The 12,669-nt window shown below is 41.5% G+C and overlaps 1 protein-coding gene across 1 annotated transcript in view; it reads left to right on the plus strand.

The window, feature by feature from the left end:
* Positions 1–12,669, plus strand: part of LOC124556304 (tetratricopeptide repeat protein 7B-like) — a 235,552-nt gene that overhangs the window by 47,714 nt on the left and 175,169 nt on the right. Inside the window, exon 2 of the mRNA XM_047130278.1 lies at positions 11,086–11,237. Within this exon, the coding sequence (XP_046986234.1) occupies positions 11,086–11,237 (152 nt within the window). The remainder of the gene's footprint in view (positions 1–11,085; positions 11,238–12,669) is intronic.

Here is a 12,669-nt window from a genome sequence, read left to right on the forward strand (position 1 = left end):
ATTCTCTGAAGCCAGTCAGCCTTCTGAACAAGAACATTCAATCCCAAGAATGTAAAAAGTCGTGTGTCTAATGACTTCATCGTTGATGGGACATTAAATGAACAACTCCTTAGGAGCTTTCAAAACAGGTTCATAAAATATTGGTTCACCTTAGCTATCCTCATCCTGCTGGAAATGATTCTACAGACTACTTTCTTATGCAGGCTCAAGTATTTACATGTGCAAGTGTGAATGTGCAAACAGGAATAACAGCAGTCATGTAGGCTGGAAGTAACTTATTTATTCTGCATAGTTACAAAAAGAGAAGAAGAGAAAATATTACAAGTTACTGTACAGCCCTGAGGTGAGTTACAGGAATAGAGAACACTATTGAGTAGCTCTGTTGGAAGCTTCGTTGGTGCTGCTCAGGAGATAATCTGAATGAGGAACTGTGGAGTGGTCATGCAATGGCCTGGCATAACTCCCAACTATGACTGGCATCTTGGAAGCATTCATAATTAGATTTTCAATGGAAGGCGGCCATTTCCCAGTCCTTCCTAGCAGAGCGGTCATGCCGTCACTGAACAGGTTCTGTGCACTCAAGCAATCTCATATAAGAGAATGGTGTTCTCCAAGGGAGCAGTTTATCATCGTCTTCACCATTGTCATAACAATGAAACTAGTAGCATGCTGAATACAGTGAAAATGTCTTAGTCAAATACTAATAAACCTCATATTCCTTAAAGAATTGAACCCCCATGTATAAAATGGCTTCAAATGATCTGATCACTTTACAAATGAGTTAGTGTGTTAATCTTTGAAGCTAAGCATGTAAGCAAGAGAAAGTTTAGAAAAGATTTATGTGTAATTTCAAGTTCGTTGGAAGTTACTAAGTGCTTTCAGTATGAAACATTGAATGAATGCAATCTGGGCAATCTGTGCTCCATTTTTAGCATAAGCAAGTTTTTCCACATATCTCGGTGATAGATGTCATATCTCCTGAACTATATATGGTGTCTGCCGCCTCAGCTGAGTGGTCAGCACGTCTGACTGCCATGCAGCAGGCCTGTGTTAGATTCCCAGCAGGATTGAATATTTTCTCCGCTCAGGGACTGATTGTTGTGTTATCATCATCATCATCATCATCATCATCAACAACATCAACATCAACATGCAAGTCACCCATTGTAGCATCAACTGAAAAGACTTGCAACTCTGCGGCTGAATGTCCCCAGGTGGGGACTTCTGGCCATCAATGCCATATGATGATTTCATTTTTTTTTTACTATATGTGGTACGATGACATAATTTGGCAGCTTTATTCAATGGTGTATGTCGATACTGTCTGAAAATTGTGTTGTATACAGAGTCACTAGTTATAGAAGTAATAAATGAAAACGTCATGCATGATGCTAAATTTTTTACTGTATGAACAGTGAAAATGTGGTAAGTGACAAACTTTTTTCCTTTCATCATTTTGTGGGGAATGTCGGCGAGAAAAGTTTCGGAAAAGCTTGAAATTGTGTGTAAAGTTTGATGCGAGTCGTTAAGTGCACTCATTCTCAGATAGTGGATGAATAAAGTCAGTGTATTTGCACGCTATCAGTTACCCTGCCGCAATACAGACACACAGTTTCTAACTGTACTACTTATCTTTTTGTGTTAATCTTTTAACATGAGATTATACCTCTTAATAATTAGATTATGACATTTTAAATTTTTAAATGCTATCAGTAACTACATGAAATGTTGAAAATCAAATTTTTGTTGCCCCTGGAAGCTGGTAGAGAGGCAATCCACAACTTTCACTGTGTTCCAGGATAGTCACTAAATAATAAAGATGTTACTTTCTCATTCTCAACTGCCTATCTTACATCCACAACTGATATTACAGTTTATGCTAGACAGTTGGTCCCAAGACAAATTTTAAGCTTTCAAGAGATAAAACTGTGTGCATTAATGTCAATTGCAATTTAGTCAACCAAAATTGCCCCTTAATGACACCATTATTCACTTTTGCAAGTTTAGTAACTTAGATTTCATATTTGGTCAAAGATTGTGGTGGCTACCACACTTGCAGAACATTAAAGAACGATCACTTAAAGCATTAGACATTTTAATGTTTTAATTAGGTCTAGGCTGCAGATAGGTCCTTTCTACAATAATCCTATAAAGCATTCTTAATGCCCCATCTAGACTCTGAGTGTGCGATTCATGGTTTAGCCTTTAAATTTGTAACTTAAGATGCTAGATGAAATACACCATGTGACTATCTGACTGACAGCAAGGGCTAATAGTGAGCCCCCCTGTGTCCAAACTAGTGGGTCACCACGTGCTATCAGACAGCAGATCCTGACCATGTAACTTGCCTTTAAAGTTACCCAAAAGTTACAATCATCCACATTACTGGACATCATCTAACAGGGGACAACATAGAAACTGTTTCATTTTAGGAAGATCTGTGATAAATTTCTATTTTTAGCAGGCAAATTGGTACTGCCAACTGAATGTATCACCATACATTTCATTGTATTTTAAAGTAACACCATAACAATACAGAAGCTTACGGCTGTTGTGTCCTTTCCGAAAAACCTACCTAAGGATTTGAGTACCAGCAGAATTCATCTTCTTTGATGTAGAGTTACATGTGATACTGATGCCGGTGAAACATATTGTCGGGTCTAGGAAGCCCACCATTCTCAGTTCGCTAGACAAACATTCAAGCAAATCATATTAATGAGTTTCATTACAAAAAGAAAATTTACTATACTTAACTTTCGCAGTTACACAGATGTGTCACAAACAAAGGGCGACGTACAAAATAATGAAGTTTCTTCAGCATAGACAATCCCAAGTCTGTGCTACTTAGTGTACAAGTGAAGTATCTAGCGTTGACTCCGCTATTGAACTGGGCATTGCAAATTGGTTGCTACGCTTATGTCCTCTTCACATAGGGGCTGCTGCTGTCGCATTATCCTGGAAGGGGGGGTCCAGTCAGTGTGTGATTGGCTGACTTCTTATCACAGCCTTCCCTTCCCTGTCGTCCCAATTGGCGTGCCGGCATTTTGACTTTACACATAACATTCCTCCTCTCCCTCCCAAAAGCAACAGACAGTCATTGTATATGGGGCATGACAACGGGAGTGGAGACAAGAGTGTGGATGCTCTGGTGGACTGGAAGCTGTGGCTGCAAGGGACATCAGACTTCCGGTCGTGCCCTGCCATCCAGCCTTTGCTGTGGTGGTAACGTCCCCGGAAAATGCCCAGAGGCATACACGTCCACCTCCTGAGGCCCATACAAATATTTAGAAGGTGTTGGCTGCTGCAGCGTGGGTGGGTCCAGCTCAATCAGTAGGACAAGAGGAGGTGAAGGCTCTGTTTGCATGGGGTCGTTCAGCGGTGTTGTGATGATACCCTCTGGCAGCTGCTGTGACCGCTTTGCCCTCAGGATCCTTGGACCTTGGGGAAGAGATACGGAAGGATCGCCGTGCACATGACAGTGGTGAATTTGATGGTGATGTCAGCACTGCAATCTGTCTGGGCCTGAAATGAGATACACACATGCACCAAGTCAACAAAGTATCTCGCCTTGTGCCCACCATCTGCTACCACTAAAAACTGTGAAAAACACAATATCATGTGGTGCAGAGCGATATTTGCGGCCTTCCTTTGATGCCGGTTACTGAGGAGGGTGGAGCAGTGTCTGATGATGGCAGCCATGAAACAATTCCGCTGGTGATGGTCCATCTCATGGATGCAAACGATAAGAGGTGAGAAACAGTTGCAATGCTTGATCCCTGGTGTGTGTGGTACGAAGTTTGGCCATCTGCTGCTTGAAGGTTCTGACAAAACGTTCCCCTTCGCCATTTGACTGTGGATGGAACAGTGCACTAGTTAAATGGTGTATGCCGTTGTGATCACAGAATGTGTCAAATTCATTTGACGTGAACTGAGGGCCGTTTTCCGACACTATGATTTCAGGCAAACTTTTGAGGCAAAAATTAGAGGACAGTGTCGACATGCTTTCTGTTCCCTACAAACAATTCCCCAGTGTCCTTGGTGGAGTAACTGCAACACTTATTTTTGCAAAGCTTTGGGGACCAACACACCTGGCTGTCCACTGTCATTTTGAACAAGAATCACTCCTCGCTGTATAGCGAGGCTATGCTGATGTACAAAGTATCGGCACACTACAGAGTTCTTTATGCTATGCAATGAGTGAGGCAAAGATGTGTGAATGCATTTGAGTAAAATGTTGAAATTGGAATCAGCTTATGTGGCATGTGCAACTTTCCTATAATGCAGAGGAAAGGACTGAAGCAATTCAGAATTCTGAGCATCAATGGGACAAGAAGATGCAGCAGAATGTGTGGAAAAAAACTGTTAGCCTTGCCCACAAGCTAGTTGCACTGTCTTTGTCATTGAATGCAGTCACTGACAACACATTGTCCTGAATTTGAAAGCCAAACAAATCAAGGCCAAGTATCTTCTCACAGTCGTGTGATTGTAGCACAGTGGAAGTCACAGTTTGCGTATGCGAGTGATACATGGCAGGCAAAGTACATTTTCCAAGATTGGGCATGTGTTGTCGATTACAAGCTGTCATGTGTGTGCTAGTTTTAGACAGGTGTGGGAAGCCTGACAGTTCATATGTGTTACGATTCAGCAGTGTAACGGAGGGACCCGTGTCCAACTGAAATTTCACACGTTCTCCACTAATATGCAAATGAACAAAAAGTTTGTTGGACTGGCATAGCACTGAAGAAACTGTTTGCATGCTAGTTCTACTAATACCTGCAACAGGCTTTGAATGCACTGCATTGATTATGCGGCCCTTGTGACTAGATTTTTGCAAGTGGGCAGAATTCTTATGTTTGGTCCATTGCAAACATATGGATTGTACGTGACTTTTCTTGCCACAAGTGTAACACTGGCGTTTGTGCCATGAATAGCACTGAGTGCAGGACTTAATTCTGTTTGCCTGCTTTAGAGAACTGTTTACGCAGCATGGTGCACGTGTACTGTTGCGCCTACTGGGCCGGTAGCAAGCAAGGGACGTCTCAACCTGACAAATTGGTGGCTGCTCAAATTTATTGGCCGCTGCGGCACCTGAATCATACTGATCCAGAATTTGCACTACGTGCTGAAATGATGGCTCTGACTGTTTCAAAATTGGTTCTCTAAGTTTTACATCAGTTACATTGTACATGATTGCATCATACCACATAACGCCTGAATATAAAGCACCACAAGCACATTTGAATTTGCAGTTCCTCATCATACCCTGCAAATCTGTTACCCACTCGCGATAAGTTTGGTCCAACCTTTTCTTGCAATGAAAGAATTGGTACCTAGCTGTCACCTTATTCACTTGTTGGTTATAATAGAGAATCTACAACCTGATCATAGGAAAGTTCACTTGGAGTGGCGTTAGGGAACAATTTCTGAATGAGATGAAAGATGGAACTTCCTACCATTGACAAAAAGTAATGTAGTTTCACAGTACCTGATACTTTGTGAGCAAAAATGTGGACCCCATACTATTGCAACCACTCGAGCCTTTCCTCTTCTTTTTTGTTAAGCTGACGAAAGGGTGGTATAGCACTTGGAGCTACAGGTATAGCTCACTGTTTTGTTGGGCGTGCAGCATTTGCCAGTAACTGCTGTATTGTGTTTAGTAGAGTTGAGATCTGCTGCGTCTGAAACTGAAACATCTGTGTTAGCTGTATTGCATCTATCGCTTGCAGCTGAGGCACCTGAGCAGGGGATGGGAGATGTGGGTTGCTAATCATTTTGAAATAGGCAAATGCAATAAATAGACAAGGAAAGCAATAAAAATAAGCGCACAAGCAAAGAAAATTTCTGCAATGCCCACCTGAAAACACTGAATAGGAAAAGCACTGTAAGAGACACTTCAAACATAAAACACACCCCTGCAAAAAAAAGACAAGATAGAATTAAGGTGCCAGCAAAACAAAAGCCCATGACAAAACAAAATTGTGGCAGCCAGGCCCTGGGTGTGAAACGTGAACAGGTTGCCATGTTGGTGTTTGTTCACCTTCTCGTCGCCAGATACGTGGTGTCTAGGAAGCCTGCATTCTCAGTTTGCTAGACAAACAACCAGGCAAATCATATTAATGAGTTTTGTTACAAAAAGAAAATTTACAGTACTTAACTTTAGCAATTACACAGATTTGTCACAAGCAAAGGGCAACATACAACATAATCAAGCTTCTTCAGTATAGACAATTCCAAGTCTGTGCTACATAGAGAGTACAAGGCAAGTATCTAGTGTTGTCGCTGCTATTGAACTGGGCATCACCATTCAGTTGCGGCGCTTATGTCCTCTTCACGTAGGGGCCGCTGCTGTTGTGTTGTCATCCTGGAGGGAGGTCCAGTCAGAGTGCGATTGGCTGACTTCTTCTTCCATCCTTCTCTTCCCTGTCGTTCTCGACTTGCATGCTGGCTCTTGACTTTAGACTGTAACACATATGAGATAACATCCATACAAAGACTTTCCTTGTCTGCTTCAGCCGGCCGAAGTGGCCGCACGGTTCTGGCGCTGCCGTCTGGAACCGCGAGACCGCTACGGTCGCAGGTTCGAATCCTGCCTCGGGCGTGGATGTGTGTGATGTCCTTAGGTTAGTTAGGTTTAACTAGTTCTAAGTTCTAGGGGACTAATGACCTCAGCAGTTGAGTCCCATAGTGCTCAGAGCCATTTTTGTCTGCTTCAAAGATGTAACTAACCCATCTCTAATGTCATTCACCATTCAATTTTGTTTTTTAGAACTTTGTACACAGTGGCAAAGAGAGGTGGGCTATAGGGGGCTGCAGTAACTGTCATTGCAGGAAAGCTGATCAGGAGCAGAAAACGAGGCGACACAACAAACAGAACATTTACTTAATTTGTATTTCTCAAAGCTTACAAAGACTAGTTACAAATAATGCAGCAAGAAACAAGAGTCCAACTGTCACGATTTCACAAAGGATGAAGCACAAATGAAGGTGTTGTAGTGTAGTGGCTCCAAGTGCAAGTGGACTGAGTGGCTGCTGCTGGCAGCCTTATATTGCAGTTGCAGAAGACACATGTGGTACAGAGGCACTGGAGGTGTGGCTTAGTGGGCATGCGCCTGTGGCTCTACCCGATCCTGCACAACTGCTATCTGTGTCGAAAAAAAAGAACTTGCCATTCTCTTACCAATCTTGATACACTGTGGTGTGGTATTGATATGTAATACCACAAATGTGGACTCCTCATTGATAACAGAGAAGGTTGAGATCAGTGAAACATTGTACAGTATGGAGTTGGGCAGTGGTGCCATTGGTGGGGCTTGCGGGAGTTGGCTCTTGTCCCAGTTCTGATGCCTTTTCTCCCAAATGTTGACACTGTGACACATTCTCAGAAGAAAGCATCTAACATTGATTGTAAGGAAAGATTTTGTTGCTCAGTTTACACAATGCATACTTTCATATCCAGTGGCGGCAGTTATAACCATGATAATAAGCTCCCTAAAAGCACCATCCCATGGTGTGATGCAGATTCCACAGGCCCACCAAAATTTATCTCAGTTAGACTATGCAAAACGCTGTCTTGGTTTCTGGAACTTAGGAATGTACAAAATCACCTCCAATTGTCCCGTGACATGAGTTCATCAAAGCAGGGGAGAAATGCCACACTGACCATGTGTGGCATACACAAATAAGACAATTTGATAGTCAGAGAGCATCATATTTAGCCTGGATGCGCTGCAGGCAGTGGTCACACTATCAGCTTTAAGAAAGAGGAGATTGACACCAAAATACTGTGACCAACAGGAGACTGCCACTGAACGTGCAGATTTCTGAATTTCTGACAGCAAAGTACACCAAGAAATTCGCAACAAGTGTGGCACCAGGAAGCAAAACTAGTTCGAAATGCCTCTTAAAATACCAAGGACTGTGACAGTGACAATGGATGCAAATGTGTATAGAGTGAGTGAGTGAGTGCACAGCCTCCAGCTAAGTCAGTCAGTGTGCGTTACAATGAGACCTTTCATTCTGAAGTATGGCACATGAGGATGTAGGATGTTCCTGTCCTAATATCGATGGCTTCCTTTATTACAGCGTCTCATAATCCAATGGCTCTGCATGGCATCATATTCAGCCACATGGATTTCTTCCAAGCTGTGCTGTGTGGCCACAAATTTATCTCCCTGCTCCAGGCTAACCTGCCTGGTGTGCTCCAAACAGTGATGCAGGATTGTGTCTGTCAGATGTACCGCACTCGATGTTCAGTCTTCTGTGGTGGTCAAATGATTGTTTTACAGATGCTTGTGATCTTTGCTGTTGGTTTTGTTTATGGTAAAAACACTAGTCATTTTCTTCCTGAATTATTTGTGAGCTACATGTAGTAAATTATGTCACTGTAGCTGTTCATGTGGAAGATATCCGTCAAGTGTTTCATTTCGGTTGATACACTTTCCAGGTCACTTACAGAATGAACGCCGTACGTAAGTCCTCAGAACAGTGCTGCAATGGGCTGGGTGCTGGCAGCCAGATAAGGCAAATACATGTCAGTGTGCATAGATTTCCTCTACACAGTGAACTAACACGCAATCTTGCTTCTGCAACACCCAAATGTTCATGAATGGGAGACAGGTGTGTTTCTCCACCTTCATGATGAATTTTATGTTCTGGTGGATGGTGTTCTCCAGGAATTTCATTGATTTTTTACTGCCAAGTGATCACACAATGAAAGTTTCATCCAGAGCTCTGTAAAAGTGTTTTGGTTTGAGGCATGTAGTCTCTATAGCAATTTCCTCAAAATTTTCCATTTATAGATTAACTGTTTCTGGTAACAGGAAGACTCTGCAGCCACACCATCCACCCACTCATAAAAATGCCTGCTACACAGAAAGTAAATGGTAGTGAGAGTGTGTTGGAAAAGTCTCACCATCTGTGAATTGAAATGTTGCTTCAGCAATGCCAGTGAATATTTCAAGGCATTCGGGTGAAAAATGACATTACATCAAACCTCGCCAATCATTTTCAAGTCAAATACTCTTCCAAAATTTCACAAACTCAGTTGTCAGATATTTGGCCAGGCTATACATCAGTGAGCTGATGGTGTTTACTATTGGATGTAAGGGCATTCCTTGCTTACGCACTTTTGGAAATGCTTAAAAATGAGAAGTTGCTGGTGGCTTAGGTTGTAGTGCAAGTCAGAGTTCTTCAGAAGAGCAACAGTCTCTGTCATCATGGCTGATGTTACATTCTTCGTAAGATCCTTGAATACTTATATTTAATTTTTTGGTGACAACTTTTGGCGCCTCAGATGACAAGGCTTTTCTAACACACCCTCACGACCACTTTGTGTCGCAGATATTTTTATGAGCAGGTGGACAGTGTTGTGGTGTGGCTATGGGGTCTCCCCTGGCACCTGGAATAGCCAATTTATGCATGTACAAATTATTTGAAGAAATTGCTATAAAGACCACACACTTCAAACCGAAATACTTCTACTAATATCTAGGTGATTCCTTCATTGTGTAACCATATGCCAGGAAAGTCCTCGACAAATTTCTTGACATGTCAGAGTTGTCCACAAGAACATAACATTCACCATGGAGGAAGAGAAAAATGGTTGGCTCTCATTCTTGGATGTTTAGGTATGGAAGAAACAAGATGGAAGACTGAGGAATGTCAGCAGTGACATACAGATTAAAAAGGCAATGTATACAATGTGCAGCTCTGAAATAATGCAGGAAGAGAACAAATGACTGGCATGTCTGCCATGTGTAAGACTGTCAGCAAAGATTGCTTGGATCATTAAGAGATATGATGATAAAACAATCTTTCAACCACTATAGGAGATTAAAAATCAAGTTGGCTCAGCCAAGGGTACAGTGAGACTGCATATGACTGGTTCTGTAGCATTCAGAGTGTGTGTGTGTGTGTGTGTGTGTGTGTGTGTGTGGGCTTGTGGCACATCAGGCAGAGGTTGCTGAGCGCAGCTGGGTGAAACCCGTATGTTTGATTATGAATGTAAAAGTCCTGTGCAGGGCCATTGGCTTTTGGGACAGTGTAATGAAGTCATTGACATTATGACTAATGAGGACCTTGTAAACAGAGATGTTAGCTACCAGGTTCTGCTTGTGGCCTGTTACAGACCGTAATACACTGAGACGGCTCCCAGATGAGACATTCATTTGGCATGCAAGCTGGAGGCACTCGAATGCAGCCCTTCCCCTCACTCCCAGGTACCCCATGTGAGCAAACTGGGTGGCCCACTGTGCTACAGCACCTATATAATTACAACCAAGGTGCCTTCACCAGAAGATGACGGGAGTGACAGTCACAGTGTGTTGTGCCGTTTTGATGAACACACTTGCCTGGAAACAAGTGTCATATATTATGATAAGAGCTGTGGTTTCACCTGTGGCTTGGAGCTCCTGAGGAGATTAAATGTGTTAGGAATGTAACATTTAATATTGAAGTGACATTAGCAGGAAAATTGGTGTTGATTGGAGATTTGAGTGGCAGAATACGTAAATTTACCGATATCGCACAAGTGCCCTGAGATGCGTAAGATATACTAGTGAATATAGTACATGATGTTGGATCTGTGGTGTGTGAAATATGAAGTATGCACATGGACTTTTACGTTACATGAGTTGCTTGAAGTTTATAAATTAAGGTTGTGCACAACAAATTATCATCATTGGTTTGAGGAGTCTTTTACATAAGCCACAAAAGAAGACACTTCTGTAGAGTTTGAAAGTTCTGACAGAATTGAAGATGGGTATGTTGATAGTTCAGTTAAGTCAGGTAAGAGCCTGTGGCACACAACTTTCCAGCCAGTCTTAATCTACCACAGAATTTTAATCTGCAATGGAGATTCATATGAAGAGATAATGTTGTTCTTTTGTGGAATGTGTATCCTTCAGTACTGCTAAGCCTTTAGTCTGCTCATTGTCTTTATCATGTTTCTGTTGTTACAGTTGTTAATTGACATTAATTATCACATTTCATTTTGTTATTTTTTTTACAGCATGAGAAAATGCTTTGCACCATCGAATGTGTTCATTCCAATCATTTTTTCACGTGGTGTTCTTCTTGCTGTTTCAGAATGTCTGGCTCACTTCCTCATCGGTGAAGGAAAATTGGAATCCTACCTCGAAGCATTTCCTCCTGTTGAACAAAACAACAATAAGGCACGATCAGGATTGTCTGAAGCAAAACGGTATTTGTTGAGTACAGTAGGCGAGCAAGGGAAACAGGTAATTGTTAACTGGATATGAACTGTTGAAGTTTAATATCTGTGCTTATGCAGGGAGGCAAGACAGGCCATCCTCATGAATAATCTTCTTTGACCGCTATATGCTAATACTAAGAGTACTTTAAAAAAAAAATAGAGAAAAAAGAAAAAAAAAAGTTAAATGCAGGATTTGGGCTGTGTAGAAAGTATGATGCACACTGTGTTAAGTTTGGTCAAAAGTGTGTAACAGTGATGGTAGAGCAAGGCTATAGTTTATTCTGGCATGAACTCCAAGGCGCTTGGTACAATTCTGCACCTTTTGATTGACTGTGCCACAATTTTTAACATTGATAATAACAGTCTAAATTTACTATTAAAGGGGAGAATAAAAAACTATCACAATTACATTCCACCCAGAATGAATGACAATGGACACAAATGATGTCACCAAACTACATGATTTACTGACTTTACTTGCCCATTCCATTTCAGGGTTGTAATTATGTACCCAACTGTCATCAGCTGCTGTGTATCCCATGAAGCATCTATAGAAGTCTCTAAAACTCCTCACAACCTGCTTCTGTGCAGACTGAAGTAGTCTTGACTTCAGCCATATAAACACACAGTAGGATTTATTCACCTTCAAACATGATTGATATTCATATGAAATAGATATACATTTTGAAATTTATTAATAGGGCATGCTTAAATAGCAACTTATCTGAATACAAAAGTCTTGGTGTATTAATTCCCTACTATTTACATTTTTATGTAAAATACAACAGTTTTATTCAGTTACAAGGGACGTTCAAAACGTTTTGCACAGTCGTGTCCTTTTTTTTTTCAGGAGGAGAATGAAATTTTTGTGAACATATTTGGAACATTTAGCTATAAGTTGGTATATAAAAGTATTTTTTTATTATTTACACAGGGTGTATACGACCCGGGACAACTGGGAGATCCAGGGAAAACCCGGGAATTTATTCATCCGGCAGAAAACCGGGAAAAGCCCGGGAATTGTTTAGAATTCCGGGAATTTTTCATTGTTGTAGTTTTCAGTTAAATTTTGTGATTTTTGGCTGGTAAGAACCGATACTCTAACAAAGGATATTAATGCATCCCACTACTGCAGAATAATTTTGGAGCAACAAAACATGAACGAGAGAAAAAAAGAAAACGGAAATGAAATTTAAGTTGCAAAGGAGATGCGCCATATACAACAACAAAACACAGTGCTCAGACGAGTGCCATATACAACAAAACACAGTGCTCAGACGAGCGTCTGCCAACAGCAAAGTGTGTCAAAGGCTTTATTTAGAAACACTATGCAATGCTTCTTACCAACAAATTGCCTCCGATGAGCGTGACGTGACAACTGTTTAAATTAGATTCGTTTGAGCAGTTGCGGGCGGACTGTTGGTTGTGCACAGTTGCTTCTGGTTACAGAAATGTGG

The sequence above is a fragment of the Schistocerca americana genome, chromosome X (assembly GCF_021461395.2).
Source record: "Schistocerca americana isolate TAMUIC-IGC-003095 chromosome X, iqSchAmer2.1, whole genome shotgun sequence".
In the NCBI taxonomy this organism is placed as follows: domain Eukaryota; kingdom Metazoa; phylum Arthropoda; class Insecta; order Orthoptera; family Acrididae; genus Schistocerca; species Schistocerca americana.